This window comes from Hyperolius riggenbachi, chromosome 6 (assembly GCF_040937935.1).
Source record: "Hyperolius riggenbachi isolate aHypRig1 chromosome 6, aHypRig1.pri, whole genome shotgun sequence".
In the NCBI taxonomy this organism is placed as follows: domain Eukaryota; kingdom Metazoa; phylum Chordata; class Amphibia; order Anura; family Hyperoliidae; genus Hyperolius; species Hyperolius riggenbachi.
Genome location: NC_090651.1, coordinates 115464270 through 115482662, shown reverse-complemented (window position 1 = coordinate 115482662; position 18393 = coordinate 115464270). Strand labels below are relative to the sequence as shown.

The 18393-nt window shown below is 43.2% G+C and overlaps 1 protein-coding gene across 4 annotated transcripts in view; it reads left to right on the top strand.

Annotated features, from left to right (window-relative positions):
* Positions 1–18393, top strand: part of BRDT (bromodomain testis associated) — a 193605-nt gene that overhangs the window by 41762 nt on the left and 133450 nt on the right. For 3 of the 4 annotated variants that reach the window (XM_068239804.1, XM_068239805.1, XM_068239806.1), the window contains exons 3-4: positions 9477–9614; positions 16221–16365. In XM_068239804.1, coding sequence (XP_068095905.1) covers positions 9477–9614; positions 16221–16365 — 283 coding nt within the window. Of the gene's footprint in view, positions 1–9476; positions 9615–16200; positions 16366–18393 lie in introns of those variants that run through there. The other variant, XM_068239807.1, reaches the window with a different exon arrangement.

The following is an 18393-nucleotide window of genomic DNA, read 5'->3' as shown; positions in this document are numbered from 1 at the left end:
TCTTAGCTGCTCCCCCGCCTCCTGCATAGCTCCGGTCCCTGCCCCCGTCCCTTCCCTCCAATCAGCAGGGAGGGAAGGGATGCAGGCGGGGACTGGAGTTCTGCAGGAGGCGGGGAGAGCAGCAGACTGACACTATAGAGATAAACACAGCCAGCTCTGACAAGCTGTTTGTCAGCAGCGTGGCTGTGATTTATGAGGGATTGCAGAGTGCAGGGGGACCTTAGGGGGGTTTGGGATAGCAACAGAGGCTGGGCTGTATAGGCAGATCCAGCCTCTGTATGCAGATAACATTCTTCAAACCCACCTCGGGTTCTCTTTAAGTAATCTGGCGAGGAATGGACGAGGGAGAGCCCCTGGAGGGGGGGGGGGGGGTTGCAGGCACGCGGTGGGCCCTCTCAACTGCGTATGCCTGGGAGAACTGCTCTCTACCAAATTCTTTAATCAGCCACTCTTCTATTAAGCTAGAAGGATCCTTTCCCTCTGCCCTTTTTGGCAGCACGAGGATTCGAATGTTGTTGCGGCGAGATCTATTTTCTAAATCGTCCGCTTTTTGCAGCCAAAAGTCTACAGTTTTTGTAAGGGCTTTTTGTTTACTGGAGAGAGGATTCACCTTGTCTTCGAGGTCTGAAATCCTTTGTTCAGATTCAGCCACTCTAACACGGATATTTTGTATATCATTGCGGATCAGTGACATGTCCACTTTCACCTCCTCTATCTTTCCCACTGTCATTTTTTAGCAATGTGATTGCGCTTAAGAGCTGTTCTGCCACCTGCTTTAGCGTGGGTTCAGGATTCTCCTCCGATTCCCCCCCCCCCCTCCATTTCCTCCTGTGCAGTATCCCTCACCTCTGCGCCGTCAGTGTCCATGCCCCACTCCGCCTCCGCCATCTTGGGCCTAGTAGTCTGCACTGGCACTTCAAGCTCTATCTCCTTGTCCTGCCGTTTGGGCTGGCTCTTATCTCCCGCTCTATTTCCCTTTGGCTGCCCGGTCTTGCTGGGTCTGGGAGGAAGGAGTATCTCACCCTCTAAAGGAGTAGGGCTGTCCTCTGGATTCGGAGCGGGCCGCCGCGCCCTTCACAGTCCTGCAGGCGCCATCTTGGTTTTCCACCCGGGCAAACTCCTTTAGTTTTTCAGCCTTAGTCTGCCTCGTATTCATGCTGGCGGGGTTCGTAGGCATCAGGACAGTCTCCGGAGTCCGGTATGTATGTTTAAAATTGCTCAAAGTCACTGCAGGATTCTATGTGATAAGCTCTCAAGCCGGAGCTCCTTCACATGCGTGCGTCCTCGTCGGCTTCCGGCTCCGCCCCCCCAAATCGATACTGATTTAAAGGTAAAGAGTTGTAACAACAAATTAACTTCATCTTTTCTTTTTTTTTTTCCTTCAGTGTACCGTCATTATGTACCTACCAGATCTTTGTCCTCCCATTTGTGCTACTACTGCAATAACGCAATCTAGTTCTCATTAGCCTGTTCACCATAGATTAACAATAAGTGGGCCACACATGCACTTCCTAGCATTAAGCTATGGGAGCTAGAACTGCTAGGATTATATTACTATGTTGTTGTCCTGGCACAGAGGAGAGTGGCGTTGAACTAGGCAGCACTAAGATACAAACCGAACCAGGACACTCGTAAGTATATTTGGTTAATTTGTTATTTTTATCAGGGTGCAGCTTCACTAAAGTACTTACGGCATACAGGGAGTGCAGAATTATTAGGCAAGTTGTATTTTTGAGAAATAATTTTATTATTGAACAACCATGTTCTCAATGAACCCAAAAAAACCCATTGATATCAAAGCTGAATATTTTTGAAAGTAGCTTTTAGTTTGTTTTTAGTTTTAGCTATTTTAGGGGGATATCTGTGTGTGCAGGTGACTATTACTGTGCATAATTATTAGGCAACTTAACAAAAAACAAATATATACCTGTAATGATCCGCTCAGCTGGCTGCACAGGCAGACAGCTGATTGACCATTCCTCATGAGAGATGCAGGTCTCTGGAAAAGAGACCTGGCTTCATCTTGCAACTTTCAGAGCTGCCTTGCTGAGGAGTTTGCATACATGCAAATTACTCAGCTGGCTCCTTTGAGGGCTGGCTATAAAGAGCTGCTGCTGACCAGAAGGCTTCGCTGGTCATAAGGGTTTGTCCTGTGAAACATTCCTGGAGTGTCAGCTATGCTTATTGTTTAAAGATTAGCTTAGAGTAATTCTTGGGACTGCACTAGGCACCCTTGCTAGAGCAGTCAGGATTGTATTATTTGTATTGCCTGTTCTGTCTGTCGTGCTTGGATCATACTCGTTCTGGCGGAAAGAGCAGTGGATCCTGCTAAACTCTCTTGCTATACTTGGATCACACTAGCTCTGGCGGAAAGAGCAGTGGATCCTGCTAACTCCATTTCCTTATTTAGATCGCACTCGCTCTGGCGGAAGAGCGGTGGATCATATCTCTCACTTATTCCTGTTTTCGTGTATCTGTCTTGTCTGATACGAACGCTTGCTGGAGGCTCGGCGACATAACCGTTAAGCAAGCGCTCGCGTCCTCTGTGTCATGTTTGTCTGTCAGTGGTTAGGCGTGCTTGTCTCTGTTGTGCTTAACACGCGGAGACCGCGCTGTAAACGCGTTCGCTGTTGCGAATGAGTGCGGTGTTCGCGTTTAGTTAGCGTTTGTTATTTTCCTTATCTTCTCATTGTATGATTTGCTGTGCCTTTGCTACTCTCGTGCCCTGTCTTGCTTAAGCCTTGTGTCACCTCTGGCAATCGCCTCTCCCGCGATTGCGTTCTTACTTGGTTTCCTCTGTTGTGTGTCCACCGTCGCAGGTTGGCGACTAGATTGGTGGACATACATACATTCCTCATCTGGGCTTATTCGGTCTTGGGTTGCTGTTAGCAATCGCCATCTCTTGCGATTGCCTTCTCACCTGATCTTCATGGTTGTGGGTTCGTCGCAGGGTGGCGACTAGATTGGTGGACACACATACCCTCTGTCGCTTTGCTCTCTCTCTTTCAGGGCTATCTTGCCCTGCGTTTCTTCCCTTTGTACAATTCCTGTCTGGCGTCTGTGGCAGGGCAGAGGAGCTGTTCCTCTGCACTCCACAGCTCCATCTGCCGACCGGAGTGTCCCTCTGCAGGTGCGTTGCACCTTTTGCTGGGCTCTCTCAAATTATACGCTTGTGGAGGATTTCCGCAGTGTCAGCGCACATCCTGTGCGCTGGCCACGGAGAGAATTCCACAATCGTTACAATACCCATTTCAATTATTTATTTTTACCAGTGAAACCAATATAACATCTCAACAGTCACAAATATACATTTCTGACATTCAAAAACAAATCAGTGACCAATATAGCCACCTTTCTTTGCAAGGACACTCAAAAGCCTGCCATGCATGGATTCTGTCAGTGTTTTGATCTGTTCACCATCAACATTGCATGCAGCAGCAACCACAGCCTCCCAGACACTGTTCAGAGAGGTGTACTGTTTTCCCTCCTTGTAAATCTCACATTTTATGATGGACCACATGTTCTCAATGGGGATCAGATCAGGTGAACAAGGAGGCCATGTTATTAGTTTTTCTTATTTTCTACCCTTTCTTGCCAGCCACGCTGTGGAGTACTTGGACGCGTGTGATGGAGCATTGTCCTGCATGACAATCATGTTTTTCTTGAAGGATGCAGACTTCTTCCTGTACTACTGCTTGAAGAAGGTGTCTTCCAGAAACTGGCAGTAGGACTGGGAGTTGAGCTTGACTCCATCTTCAACCCGAAAAGGCCCCACAAGCTCATCTTTGATAATACCAGCCCAAACCAGTACTCCACCTCCACCTTGCTGGCGTCTGAGTCGGACTGGAGCTCTCTACTCTTTACCAATCCAGCCACGGGCCCATCTATCTGGCCCATCAAGACTCACTCTCATTTCATCAGCCCATAAAACCTTAGAAAAATCAGTCTTGAGTTATTTCTTGGCCCAGTCTTGACGTTTCAGCTTGTGTGTCTTGTTCAGTGGTGGTCGTCTTTTAGCCTTTCTTACCTTGGCCATCTCTCTGAGTATTACACACCTTGTGCTTTTGGGCACTCCAGTGATGTTGCAGCTCTGAAATATGGCCAAACTGGTGGCAAGTGGCATCTTGGCAGCTGCACTCTTGACTTTTCTCAGTTCATGGGCAGTTATTTTTGCGACTTGATTTTTCCACACGCTTCTTGCGACCCTGTTGACTATTTTGAATGAAACTCTTGATTGTTCAATGATCACGCTTCAGAAGCTTTGCAATTTTAAGAGTGCTGCATCCCTCTGCAAGATATCTCACTATTTTTGACTTTTCTGAGCCTGTCAAGTCCTTCTTTTGACCCATTTTGCCAAAGGAAAGGAAGTTGCCTAATAATTATACACACCTGATATAGGGTGTTGATGTCATTAGACCACACCGCTTCTCATTAAAGAGATGCACATCACCTAATATGCTTAATTGGTAGTAGGCTTTCGAGCCTATACAGCTTGGAGTAAGACAACATGCATAAAGAGGAATTCTGCACTCCCTGTAGGGGATTTTATATAGGGCATAGGTCGTATTACAGCAGCCAGTATGTGTTTATAAACTTATGGCATCAGTGGTTTATTATTATTGCTATCTATACTGTGGTTCATGCTGCCTTAAAGAGGAACTCCAGTGAAAATTAATAATTTTTTTTTAAAAAGTGCATTTTTACAATAATTACGGTATGCATAAATGATTTAGTCAGTGTTTCCCCTTTGTAAAATCTTTTAAATCCCTGATTTACATTCTGACATTTATCACATGGTGACATTGTTACTGCTGGAAGGTAATGTAGCTGCTGCTTGCTTTTTTGGCAGTTGGAAACAGCTGTAAACAGCTATTTTCCACAATGCTCACAGGTTCACAGACAGAAAACTGACAGGACCATGGTCCTCACAGTTTCCTGTGGGAGGGATTTCACCACAATATCAGCCATACAGACCCCCTGATGACCCATTTGTGAAAAGGAATAGATTTCTCATGTAAAAGGGAGTATCGGCTACTGATTGGGATGAAGTTCAATTCTTGGTCACGGTTTCTCTTTAATGTATTGCTTTGAGTGTTTCTGTGGACATTGAGCACTGATTTCAATACAATTTTTTTTGGTATGTTATGACCGCAACTGTCCTTGCTGTGTGTTTGTTTTAACTGTTTTTAATTGTGGATTCTTCCCTTTCAAGATACTTGAGGCAGGGAACACACTTGTCTTTCAGTTTTCTGCGCACGTTTTCCTGCATACTTTTTCTGCACACCAAGTGTCTCTCTATGCAGGAAAACGCGCGCGTTTCTTCACAGCAGCTGATGTAATTGATACAAAAAACGGACAAAATGTGCAGAGTCATGATGCAGAATGTCAGTTTTTTTTCTGCACGCGAACAAAATATTAAGTGTGTACTAGCCCATTGATTAACATGAGTTCTCAGTTTTTCTGTGCAGAAAACGCGTACGAAAACCGTCAAGTGTGTTCCCTGCCTGAAGTCTGCGTACTCTGATTTATTCAAACGCCAATTGGATGTCCTGTTCTTTTTATAAGCGAATGTGTATTCTTCACTCATGATGACCACTGTGACAGGAATGGCCTTGACCAACATGTAAACAAAACCTAACCCTCGTTTCATTTCCCTTAATAAATGTAAAAAGTGCAAAAATAAGTATAGATTCAGTAAATTGTCTTTTAGTGACTTCTAGGTTATGTCTGTGCAAAATTATACAAGACACATTAATTGTCTGATTTTTGACAGCTTATCCCAATTAGCATGATTTCCCAAATGAGAAAGAAGTGACTCAACTGCTAAAGATACAGAGGTCACTGTACCAGAGCTACAACAGCTGAAGTGTTTCATTGCAAGCTATTATGTGCCTGAAGTGTCCTGGACCTTCAAATTGTAATCTGGTTGTGTAAACCGCTGTAACTGGTTGTAGAAGATGAAGATGGATAGTAGATATGACCTTCAGACACAGATGAAGATACACGTGTCTGTTGGATTGTATTAAATAACTCTGTTCTACAGAACTCCAGCAGATCAGAAGTGCAGAGGCTACTGTGGCAGAGCTTTTCCTTAAGGCTAATTGCACACCAAGATGTTGCGTTAGGTGCTACGTTAAGGTCGCATAACGTGCAAGGCTTGGTGCTCTTCGATGTGGACGTCAGTGAGCCGCGTTGTGCAGCTCACTCTGGCATCCGTGATGCACACTCTTGGACGCATGCGGCAGCACGTGGTCCCGCCGGCCAATCGCCGCACAGATCGGCCGCACCAGGAAGTAAACACTGCACGTCACAACGTGCAGTGAATATTCATTAACCATGTGCCTGGCCGCTCTCCGCTCCTCCCCAACATGACTGCGCATGTGAAAACAGTCTAACGCGGCTTAAGCTGCTGTAACGCCGTAGCATGCTGCACTTTCGGCAGAACGTGCAGCGTTACATGTAACGCAACGTGGGCTGTGTGAACAGCCCACTTGTGTTACATTGCTGTGCGTTGGGGGAGCGTTACAGGCTGCACTAAAGTGCGCCTGTAACGTCTTAGTGTGTAAGCAGCCTAAAGGAATACTGTAGGGGGGTGGGGGTAAATGAGTTGAACTTACCCAGGGCTTTTAATGGTCCACTGCAGACATCCTGAGCCAATGCAGCCACTCACCAATGCTCCGGCCCCGCCTCCGGTTCACTTCTGGAATTTCAGACTTTAAAGTCTAAAAAGCACTCCGCCTGTGTTGCCGTGTCCTCGCTCCCATTGATGTCACCAGGAGCGTACTGCGCAGGCCCAGTATGGTCTGTGCCTGCGCAGTACGCTCCTGGTTACATCAGCAGGAGCAAGGACACGGCAACGCAGGCGCAGTGGTTTTCTGACTTTTAAAGTCTTAAATTCCAGAAGTGAGGCGGGGCCGGGGCATCGGTGAGTGGCTGCGCGGGCACAGGATGTCTGCGGGGGACCCTTAGAAGCCCCGTGTAAGTTCAACTCCTTTTACCCTGAGCCCCACCCCCACAATATTCCTTTAAAGTGTGACTCAAGACAAAACTTTCTTTGAGAATCTGTAATTTATAAAAGAAAAAAAAAATGATACATGCCTCAGGAGCAGTGTTGCCAACCTCGGCAAAAACTTTTTACTGACAAAGCTCAAAAAATGTGCTTAGAAGAATGGAGAGCAGGAAGACCGTGCCGGTCTTAGTTCTTACTTCTTATGCTTATTTATTCAAAAACTCCAATATTAAAAACGACTTGCAGTCAAAAACATAAGTTGAATGAGTCAAAGAGACATGCCCTTAGTAAGGAGGTGACGTGGTTAGATGGTTGGTGCACGGTGGGTGCTCGGGTGCTGTATGCCTTACAGCCATTTCGCGCTATTATGCGCTTCCACGGAGGCCGCCAAGTCTACAGATTTATGGCCACCTTTAACTACTGCAGTGATACATGAACTGATAAGCAGTAAGTGCTGTAACCTACTGGGGAGTGGGGAAGTTTTGTTTTTTTACTGACACCACAAAGTTTATCACGGACTTTACTGACAGCCCAAATTTGTTGACTTTTTTTTACTGACTGTCAGTAAGTTTACTGATGGTTGGCAACACTGCTCAGGAGGGGGATGCTTCTGGATTCTAATGAGCTTTCCACTGTCCTCCTGCGCCGTCTTGTTCCAGCGCTAGGACCCCCAAACAGTGCAGAGCAATAACCTTTTAAATTGCCTGCTTGAGCAGGCACACTAGCGACTCTATGCTCATATTCCAGCGAAAATAGCTGAGCTTGATCAAGTCCGCTATGCTGCACAGATGGCTTGCGCCTGCAAAGTAGAGCGGACCCGATCATGCTCGGCGATTTCCGCTGGAGCCCGAACGGAGAGCTGCAAGTGCGCACGTGTGCTGTGGCGACAAGTTGACTTTAAGGGGACCCATCGCCTCGGCTGAGGACTGGTGAAGCCTCTGGATCCCAAAGAGTTTAAGTGCCCCCCAGAACACTTTTTCCCCTTCATGTTCACTTTAATTCAGAATCTGCAAGCAGCAAGTTAGAATAACTTAATCCGTTACAATGAAGAGATGTGAACAGCCCAAACAGAATTGTATGGGCTGTGAACTGATATGCAGAATTATCCTGCAACACAATTGATGTACTGTGAACTAGGTCTTGGTATTTGATAAAGTATGTAAAGATTAGAACATGTCACTTGGCATTGTTTAAAAGGAAATGTGGCTGGATCCATTTTATGCACACTGCAGGGTCACTTTAGGGAGATTTCTACTCACATTCTTTACTAATAATTATGATTACAGAGAAGAGAACATGAACATCATATCATTAACAAGAACAAATACAATAATAAAACATTTCTATTGGTGTGGGAAAGATTTAAAACCGGTTTAGTGCCTGTTGAGAAGATTCCACTTCCAGTCATGCCAGCTTGGTCACCATTAAAGAGACACTGAAGCGGAAAAAAAAATATATTATGATTTGTATGTGTAGTACAGCTAAGAAATAAAACATTAAGATCAGATACATCAGTCTAATTGTTTCCAGCTCAGGAAGAGTTGAGAAACTCCAGTTGTTATCTCTATGCAAACAAGCCATTAACTCTCCGACTAAGTTTAGTAGTGGAGAGGGCTGTTATCTGACTTTTATTATCTCAACTGTAAGTTAACTGTTTACTTTTTCTCTGCTAGAGGAGAGGTCATTACTTCACAGACTGCTCTGAAAGAATCATTTTTGAATGCTGAGTGTTGTGTAATCTGCACATATTATAGAATAATGCAATGTTAGAAAAAAACACTATATACCTGAAAATAAAAGTATGAGAATATTTTCTTTGCTGCTAATCTTCTAGTAATTATTCATAGTACACAACCAATTCATTATATCATATATATTTTTTCGCTTCAGTGTCTCTTTAAAAGTCAGAGGGATATGGAGGCTGCAATATTGATATACTTTTCAAATGGTTTAAATAATTTGGGGTTTGCCAAGGGGTTGTGGCCATGCAGTGCAAATGCTCAATTTTAACTTCAAGAACCAGTGGTTTGGGGCAGCCAGTACTCAATAAGAAGAAACAAAACAATTATTAATTGGCCTCACGCTCCATGTCATCTTGGTTCAAACAACGACTACTTTTATTGCACAAATATGATTCAATTCACAAACGGGCTCCTTTATTGGAACCAATACACAGGTATCAGTTAAAAACTTTTTTCTGCGCAGAAAGTTTCTACATTAAAACCACCAGAGCCTGCCCACATTACCCCTCAATAGATGCCGGGCTTGCGTGCATGGAGTCTGTCCTCAGACTATTATGCTCCATGCACCTCACGATGCATGCAGTTAATCCAGTCACGCTTCAGTCAGAGCACCTGATATGCATTTTCCAACACTGGGGTATTGTGGGTTTGATTATATGGTTTTCCTTTCTGCCCCATTGGTTTGTATACTTTATTGTTGTCCTTTTTGTGTGCTTTGTTTTCAGGATTATTATCGGATTATAAAAAATCCAATGGATTTAAGTACTATACGGAAGAGGCTAGAGTACAAATATTATACCAAGGCTTTGGATTGCATTCAAGATTTCAACACCATGTTTACAAATTGTTATATTTATAACAAAGTAAGTAGAATCTGGAAACTAGACATTTTTGCTTAAAATATAGTACTGAATTGTAGATTCTATTCCAAACTTTTTTTTTATTAAGAAAGAACAAATTAACAGTACAGAAGCTGATCAATAAGCCTATGTCAAGCTACATTATTCAGAAGTCCATGCAAAACAATTACAGGAATTTTCAAAATGTTAAGGGACCTCTTCCCCTCTGCATGTTATTTGTGAATCCTTCAGACCACGAGGGCCAGAGACTTTGCAGAACCTGAATCATGGTTTTGGGTCGAACCTAGGAGGGTCAGAAGAACAAATCCTGAAGACTTCCATTATGCTTCCAGTTCTAGCTGACAAGATAGTCTGATCAGCTGATCTATGCATACATATAGCTGTGTGCTTTAACAACTTGCCAGCATACAGGATTGAAGTCTGATAAAGACCTAGTAGCCGAAAGCTTACTCCTATATATTTTCTTTCACATATTCCGCGGAGCTGCGCTCACCAATAAAACCTATAAGACAAAAGGTCGCTATACATAGCGTAATTCTATCACAGTATGATAAAACACCCAGGTGATAGTGAAAAAGTGCACTGCTTGTGAGTCCGCTCCCCAATAATAGATTGCGCTCACCAGATTGCCACCTCAAAAACCAGGTGGATCTATCCGTGCGGGCGGAGCTACGTCCGTGCGCGTCTGACGTCACTGCAATAGAGCGAAGCCGAAACTATCTCACTGGTTAGCGGGGAATCGGGAGTCTGAGGCGGAAGGAATCTGAGTGCGGAACGCCATGCCAGGACAGACCCCACTGCCAGGACATTTGATGTGCAATATTTCAAGAGAAATTATGTGAGTGCGCAATTATAGCGCGGATGGCTTTTTATTCTAAAGCATAATACGCTATGAGGTCTTATGTGTTTTTATGTTCCATACATGGTGGAAACTTTTATACGAGTATTAAAGCGGCATTGAAGATTTAAAGTGCCAGTGGGGTGATTTATACCATTACATGCTATATTCACCTGGTTTTTGAGGTGGCAACAATCTGGTGAGCGCAATCTGTTATTGGGGAGCGAACTCACAAGCAGTTCAATTTTTCACTATCACCTAGGTGTTTTATCATACTGTGACAGAATTACGCTATGTATAGCGACCTTTTGTCTTACAGGTTTTATTGGTGAGCGCAGCTCAGTGGAATAAGTTATTTCAAAACTCTGGAAGAGTGAAGCAGCGATCCCAAACAAGTGACTTTTTCATTTAATGAACTCTGTGGCTGATTTTGTGCTTTAGACATTCTAGTACAGGACTCTGAATTAGCTTGTTTATTTTAAAACAAAATCCGGCCCTTGACTAGATAATACAAGGCTTTAAGAGTGACTGGTTATAACATACAGTGGCACAGTCCACCAGCAGTGTGAGATCATTGGACAGCGCAGCCCTATCTAATTGTGATATATATTTTCTCTAAAGTTGGCCAATAAATGGTATCATACTGATTCAAAACTTTCAGCTCATATAAATAACTAACATAGATAATAACTTAAAGAGAACCCGAGGTGTGTTTAAAGAATGTTATCTGCATACAGAGGCTGGATCTGCCTATACAGCCCAGCCTCTGTTGCTATCCCAAACCCCACTAAGGTCCCCCTGCACTCTGCAATCCCTCATAAATCACAGCCGTGCTGTGAGGCTGTGTTTACATCTGTGGTGTCAGTCTCAGCTGCTCCCCCGCCTCCTGCATGGCTCCGGTCCCTGCCCCCGTCCCTTCCCTCCAATCAGCAGGGAGGGAAGGGATGCAGGCAGGGACTGGAGTTCTGCAGGAGGCGGGGAGAGCAGCAGACTGACACTATAGAGATAAACACAGCCCACTCTGACAAGCTGTTTGTCAGCAGCATGGCTGTGATTTATGAGGGATTGCAGAGTGCAGGGGGACCTTAGGGGGGTTTGGCATAGCAACAGAGGCTGGGCTGTATAGGCAGATCCAGCCTCTGTATGCAGATCACATTCTTCAAACCCACCTCGGGTTCTCTTTAACTAGAGATCTTAAATCATGCCTATTCCCAGCGTATGCTGGGCTGCAGACTGCACATGCTAAAACGCGTTTAGCCCTTTAGATCTGCAATTTAATTTACTATTGTGCATAGATTAAAGAAGAATAAATGAGGATGTGTAACGATCAGTGTAACACAGAGAGGATCTGATTACCGGTGATCTGCAGTATCACTGGGAATACAGATATATACCAGATTATTGATGATCTGCAGTATCACCGATAATCAGATATATAGGCTAACCTCTGGACACCTGAGTAGAGTAGTAGTGTTTGGTGCAACAGTAATACTTAGAGGACTAGGCCTCAGGGCAGTAAGGAGTACTGCACAAATTCCTTCCGGAGACCTGAACTCTCCCGGAGGGAGGAGTCAGGCTGAGAGTAGGAAGGACAACCTAGAGTGACACTCAGGAGGGAGTGTCACTACCAGGACTGGGAACCGCCTCTGACAGTAAGGTCGGTTCTCGAGGTCGGACAACCAGGTCGTAACCACACAGATACAGTACAGATTCAGAAGGCAGATGTGGGGTCTAATAAACAAGCAGGGTTCGGCAACAGGGTATCAGAAATATCGAGGTACAGAATCAGGAGGCAGATGCAGAGTCTTAGGGCGAGCCGGGGTTCGGCAACAGAGTATCAGAATAGCAAGGTACAGGATCAGAGTTCAGAAGAATAGTCAGGCAAGCAGAAGGTCATAACAGATAATACAGTATAATTTCCTAACGCTAAGGTGTGGGATCCGTGGCCGTCAACACCTTTGGAAACTATGCTAGAACACAGATACAGACAGGTCTGAGTGCTACCACGTTGTGTTCGCAACGCCAGACAACCAGCAACTGAACAGCCAGCAGTATATATACACAGCTACTTTCCAGCACCTCCCTAAGTGCTGGACCAATGAGAGGACACAGAATTGTCAGCTGACCAGCCTGGTCAGCTGACCTACTTCTGGCTGCCATATAAGTTTTGTCTCTGCGCGCACGCGCGTCATTTTAAATCTTGGTGGACTATCACTCCCAGCCACACCAGTACTGTCTTGCAATATGCTTGCTGACTCGTGCGCGGCTTGGTCGCACCGCCATCAGCCCCGGCGGCGGCCCCCCCGCGCTGGTTCAGACTACTAGAACCAGGCCCAGGCGCGCTAACCGACGCGGAGGTTTTTCCGCGTTCCGCCTTGCCATGCGCGGAAAGAGCCGCCTCCCGCTGACTCAAGGCGGCGGCTTTTCCGCAGTTCTTCACAGGATGTCTGTCTATAGATGTTTAAAAAAAAAAAAAAAGTTTTTGTTTTTTTTTTTGGGGGGGGGGGGGGGGGGGGGCGTGGAATGACAAAGGGTAAGAGGTTTGGCAATCCTTGTATTGATTGTCACGGCCTGCTTTCATTTCCCCTGAACTTCATTTCCCCATAGAGGTTGGGGTACACATACTGTCAGTGAAATAGGCCGGACCGACCATGAATAATTGCCTATTATCTAATGGCTATTTCACACCAAGAAGCACTGATTGATTTTGGAGCGTTTTTTTTTGGGGTGGGGGGGACCTAAACTCAGAACTCCTCTCTGTTCTAAAAGATACACAACAGCATAATAACCTTTTAAACAAAAAGTGAAGCACGCTGGTGGAGGCGCCCAAAAGTATGTTATAGTAACAGCTAGATAATTTTACTCATAAAATTGGATAAAAATAAGTAAATAAAAATATATATATGGTATGATGGAGGTCTCTTACCTCCAAAGAAGACTCACGTGGGTAGAAAAAGGAGTCTTTATTAAAATAACGGTTATACTGTAGACAACGCGTTTCACGGGACTCAGCCCGCTTCCTCAGGTCAATAAAACAGATAACCTTAACAATAGCCGTGCGGAGCTCGGGCGCATAGATCAAAAAACTTTGTTATAGCTGTTACTATAACATATTTTTGGGCGCCTCCACTAACGTGCTTCACTTGTATACTCCACACCTCCTTGAGGTGTCATCCCTATTCCTGGGCGACATCATCTACCAGGAAACAGGACTAAAGGAGGAGAGCGACCACCCAGATCCAGAGGGTCCGGGATACCGAGCGGAGCCAGTTATCTTTCTGCAGGCATTTACGGTGGTTGCAGGACTGCAACCTTCCTTTGTGAGTATAACTTATTCACAAATTTACACCTTTAATTTATACTAACAATACTGCACCATAAGGGCTCCCGTTCTCACCTTTCCTATAGGTAAAGGTTAACCCTCTCCATTGTGAAGGAAGCACCCGAGACCCACACAGATACACTAACCTTTTAAACAAAAAAAAAGTCTTTGTTACAGCAAGCAGACATTGTTTACAGCCTGTGCTTTCAAATGGACTTCTCTGCTTATCTGCCATAGGCAGTCATGTGACACAGGGGAGGGATCAAATCACAATTTGTGATTAGACACAAATGAGGGTGAATTACACAGGCTAAACTCTTTAAATGCATATAGGGTGCATTTATGTTATGTTTTCCTTCTGTCCTGCACAAGAGTTCAGGTCCACTTTATATTTCATTAATTGATTTCAAAATTATTTTTACAGTGTTTCTGTTTGTTTATACTTTCTATGTAATATAAATTGTTTCAAAAATGCAACATGCTGCGCTTTTTGGTTTTTTTTTGGTTTTTATTTTTCAACAAATGTGAATTACTCCAGTGTGAAATAACTCATACGAATAATGTATCCAAGTGCTTTTCAAAACGCTAGCGAGAATTCCTGAAAAACATTTTTGGTGTGAAATGGCACTACAAAGTTCTGGTGATCAGAAAAAAAAGCGCCTTTTAAAGGCACTTGTGGTGTAAAACAGCCTTTACATATCTACATGAAATTTTTTTTGCATGTGATGTCAACAAAATACTTTGAACCAATTTATAAATTTTTGTTTCTGCTATTAATCGATAAGGGTTGCTTCAAAACGTCAAATGATCGATTAATAGCAGAAACAAAATTTATAAATTGGTTCAAAGCAGTGGACAAGGTCTTGAATTAGGACAAAAACTTTTTATATTGGTATGAGGCTGATGATATTTAAACTCTTTCTCAGCCTATATAGCTAAACTTGTGAACTCAGAATTTACGATACCTTTGTGTCAGTCCAACTCCCAGGTCTGTGAGTATGGTGTAAACTAGGATTCTTATCTCAACTAACAACTTCCCACCCCATTTAGATGTTCTGTTTCACTTAAGGCATCTTAATGACATGTATTTATGCTTGAAAAAAAATCTGTTTTCCCTTTTGATGATGCATGTATGAAGCTGTCTGTACCATCAGCCTGCAAACTAACAGAATGTAAGCCCGACGAAGGCTGCAAGGCCGAAAGCTTGCTTATTCTTATTCTTTTTAGCTAGCCAATAAATGGTCTCATCCTGATTTTAAACTTCTTGCTTTTACTGATGGCTAACACGGTACAATACCCTACTGCAGTATATACAATGACACTATAAAATCATTAATCCAATATCAAAATCAATAAGAAACCTTGGCCCTTGAGTGTCTTATAAGTCTTCAGATGCATACAACGTATTACATAAATCATGCTGGTCACTTTTTTACAGACTACTTGTATACAAATAGGATGTACATTTCTCCCAGAGTAAAATCAGCAGTAGTAAAAGTCTGATGGGGTTTGGACTAGTCCATCTCTTCATGAGGGATTTTCAGTATCTCCATATCTTCATTCTTTACAAAAGTGCTCCCTGGAAAGGCCCTATATAAAAATGCCAGCTGGTCTCTCTAGCCTGCATATTATTTTGGCAGTTGGGCTGAGCAACTACCACTTTAGTAAGTGCTTTTGAAAACGTAGAAAACCCTGAGAATCCCCCATGAGGAGATGGACTAGTCCAAAACCTGCTAGATCTAATGTTTTACTACCCACTGTAAGTGACAGCAAAAGAGTCATTTATATTGCATTTTACTCAGGGACAAATGTACATTTTTATACATATTTTAGCATTTTTTGATTGTGGTCCTTTAAGGACAGACAGTAGCGAATGGCTTTTATATTGATAAAGCTCATCTCATTTCCTGCCGTAGTGATAGATGTTCTAAACTAGGGTTTTTCAACTCTGTTCTCAAGTACCGTGAACAGTGCATGATTTGTGGGAATCCAGAGGTAGTTGAGCTCTGCTGAGACTAATTACCTCACCTGTGAATGTTTGTTTTTTGGGGGGTTACTTTAGGAAATGAGTTGAGAAGCCCTGGTCTAAACCTTTCTAACTCTTTCCTGCAATTAGTAAGAAAGTGAAGTTCAATGATTGTTTATTTCAGTATTGCAAGGACATACATTTATTCCACTTCTTATAAATGTGTTTAAATGTTCAAAGGTGTTATCTGTTTTGGTAATTCTCATTATGGTGGCCGCATTATCCTTATTTTGACAATTTTTCACCTTATGTGAATGGACAGAATGCACAAAAATACCACAGTACCAATCTATCACCTATCAAAACGCATTGTTGATTCTTTTGTTTTCTTTTTCCCATGGAATAAAAACTGAGTTTATCCACCATTGTAATCTTACATTTTGTTTGTACCATTCGCTCACAGTAGACCTTGCTGTATTGCAGCCAGGAGATGATATTGTTCTCATGGCGCAAGAACTGGAGAAAGTATTTGTGGAGACAAATGCTAACATGCCTCAGGAAGAAATTGAACTGTCTGTTGTGGGAAACAGAAGCGTGAAGAGTAAAGTCAAATTTTCCTCAGAAGGAGGTAACATACAAAATCAAAGCTTAATATGTTTATTGGCTTGACCGTATTTAATTGTTTAAGAATACCACATCACCTCTAAGGGATTTTCCCTTAAACACCAGAGCAATTTTCAAATTTTAGCACTGTGTCCATTCATTCTCCAATAACTTTATCATTACTTATCAAACTGAAAATATCTATATGTAGTTTGTTTTCGCCACAAATTAGGCTTTCTTTGGGTGGTACTTTTTACTAAGAAGTATTTTATTATATATGCATTTTAAATAAGAAGGGAGAAAAAAGTCTCTCACGTTTCAGCTAATCTGGGTTTAAAAGAAAACCTGCTACTGTCATTAAAACCCACACATTTTATTTGCCCATTTGTCCCGGTTTTTACACCATTTAAATTATGTCTCTAGTACAATGTATGGAGACAATATTCTATTTGAAAATTAAGGTGTTTTTTTTTCTTCCACTATGTGAGTTTGGGTAATCTGACAATAATGTAAGCCCTTTACAAAAAAAAATAACAGTAATACACCCTCACAGCATACATATTTTAAAAGTTAAGTCCTGAATGTAACAATTTATGTACTGTATTGTAGTTTAAATTCCGTGACTTTAATCTTTTTTTTTTTTTTAAACAATTGTGTTTTATATGGGGGCAGGGAGGGAGCATAATGAATTAATGGGCTTGTTATAGGGATAGGAAATGTATATTTAATTTTTTTATTGTAATATTCTTTTTGGCCACTAGATGTCCCCACACATTTTCTTGTCTGGTTAGAAAACCGCTCAAGCTGCATTCAAGCCAACAGGAAATAACTGTGACTGTCATTTTTACAATTAAATGATTACTGTCGCTCGTTGCAACAGCAATCTTTTCTATTTAAACCCTTGGATTGGGTTTAGGAACATATGTTCCTATTTCCCAATCTTTGCAGTACAAGTAGTCCCGGTTAACGAATGAGATAGGGACTGTAGGTTCATTCTTAACCTGAATCTGTTCTTAAAGGACTTCCGAGGCCAAACGTTCCCCAAAAAAATAAAAAAAAGTTAGATACCTGCATAACTTTGGAGGACACGGCTGCGTAGCTCTAGGGCCAACCCCCCGATCCACGCTGTTTCGTGGATCGGGGGGTTGGCCCTAGAGCTGCGCAGCCGCACTAGCGGCTATGCGGAGTGCGCAACCGCGGCCAGTGCCGGCGGCCATCTTTATGCAGGCAGGAGAGCCGACCCTGGCCGTGGGGTCGTGAGCCGTTCGGGGGGGGGGGGGCTATGAACGGCTAGGACCCGGCGGAACGGCACGGAGGGCGCGGACGGCGTCCTCCAAAGTTATGCAGGTATCTAACTTTTTTTGGGGGGGGGAACATTTGGCCTCGGAAGTCCTTTAAGTCGAAACAATTTGCTATCTCTGTCCCCTGTTCCTCCTCTGTGCCTCCAGTGCCCCTCCTCTGTGTCACCTCTGCCCTTTGTACCTGCTTATACAAGTTTGAAAGCCATTTTTTCTTTGAATTTTTTTAAAATAGATTTTTTTAAAAATTACCTTTTTCAATTATATTTTATTTTCCAAGAGAGCAGAACACATATTGAACATAAAACATCAGATGTACAACAGCAACATTCATGCTTAAAGTGGATCCGAGATGAACTTTTACTCCTTGCATAATTGTGTTCCTTACATATAGTTTATAGGGCATTCCTCAAGCCAAAAACTTGTTTTGTTTTGTTTTAATACTCTAATTTCCTATAAACTAATCAAGCCACACCCACAGCTTCTCCAGAGTGCCTTGGCGCTTGCAAGGGATTGTGGGATTTCAGTCTGGGCAGGTGAAAAAGGTGTTTCTAGCTATAGATTTCAGAGGCAGGCTAAGTTCACAGTGGGACGTTAAAGTCGCACGTTAAAACAGCATTTAACGCAGAATAACTCACTGCAATGAAAAATCAATGCCCCGTTCACAGTGCACACGTTACGTTAGTGACTAACGCTGCACGTTAAGTAAAAGTACTGCATGCAGTGCGTTGTACACGTTATTAGCTGCGTTGGAC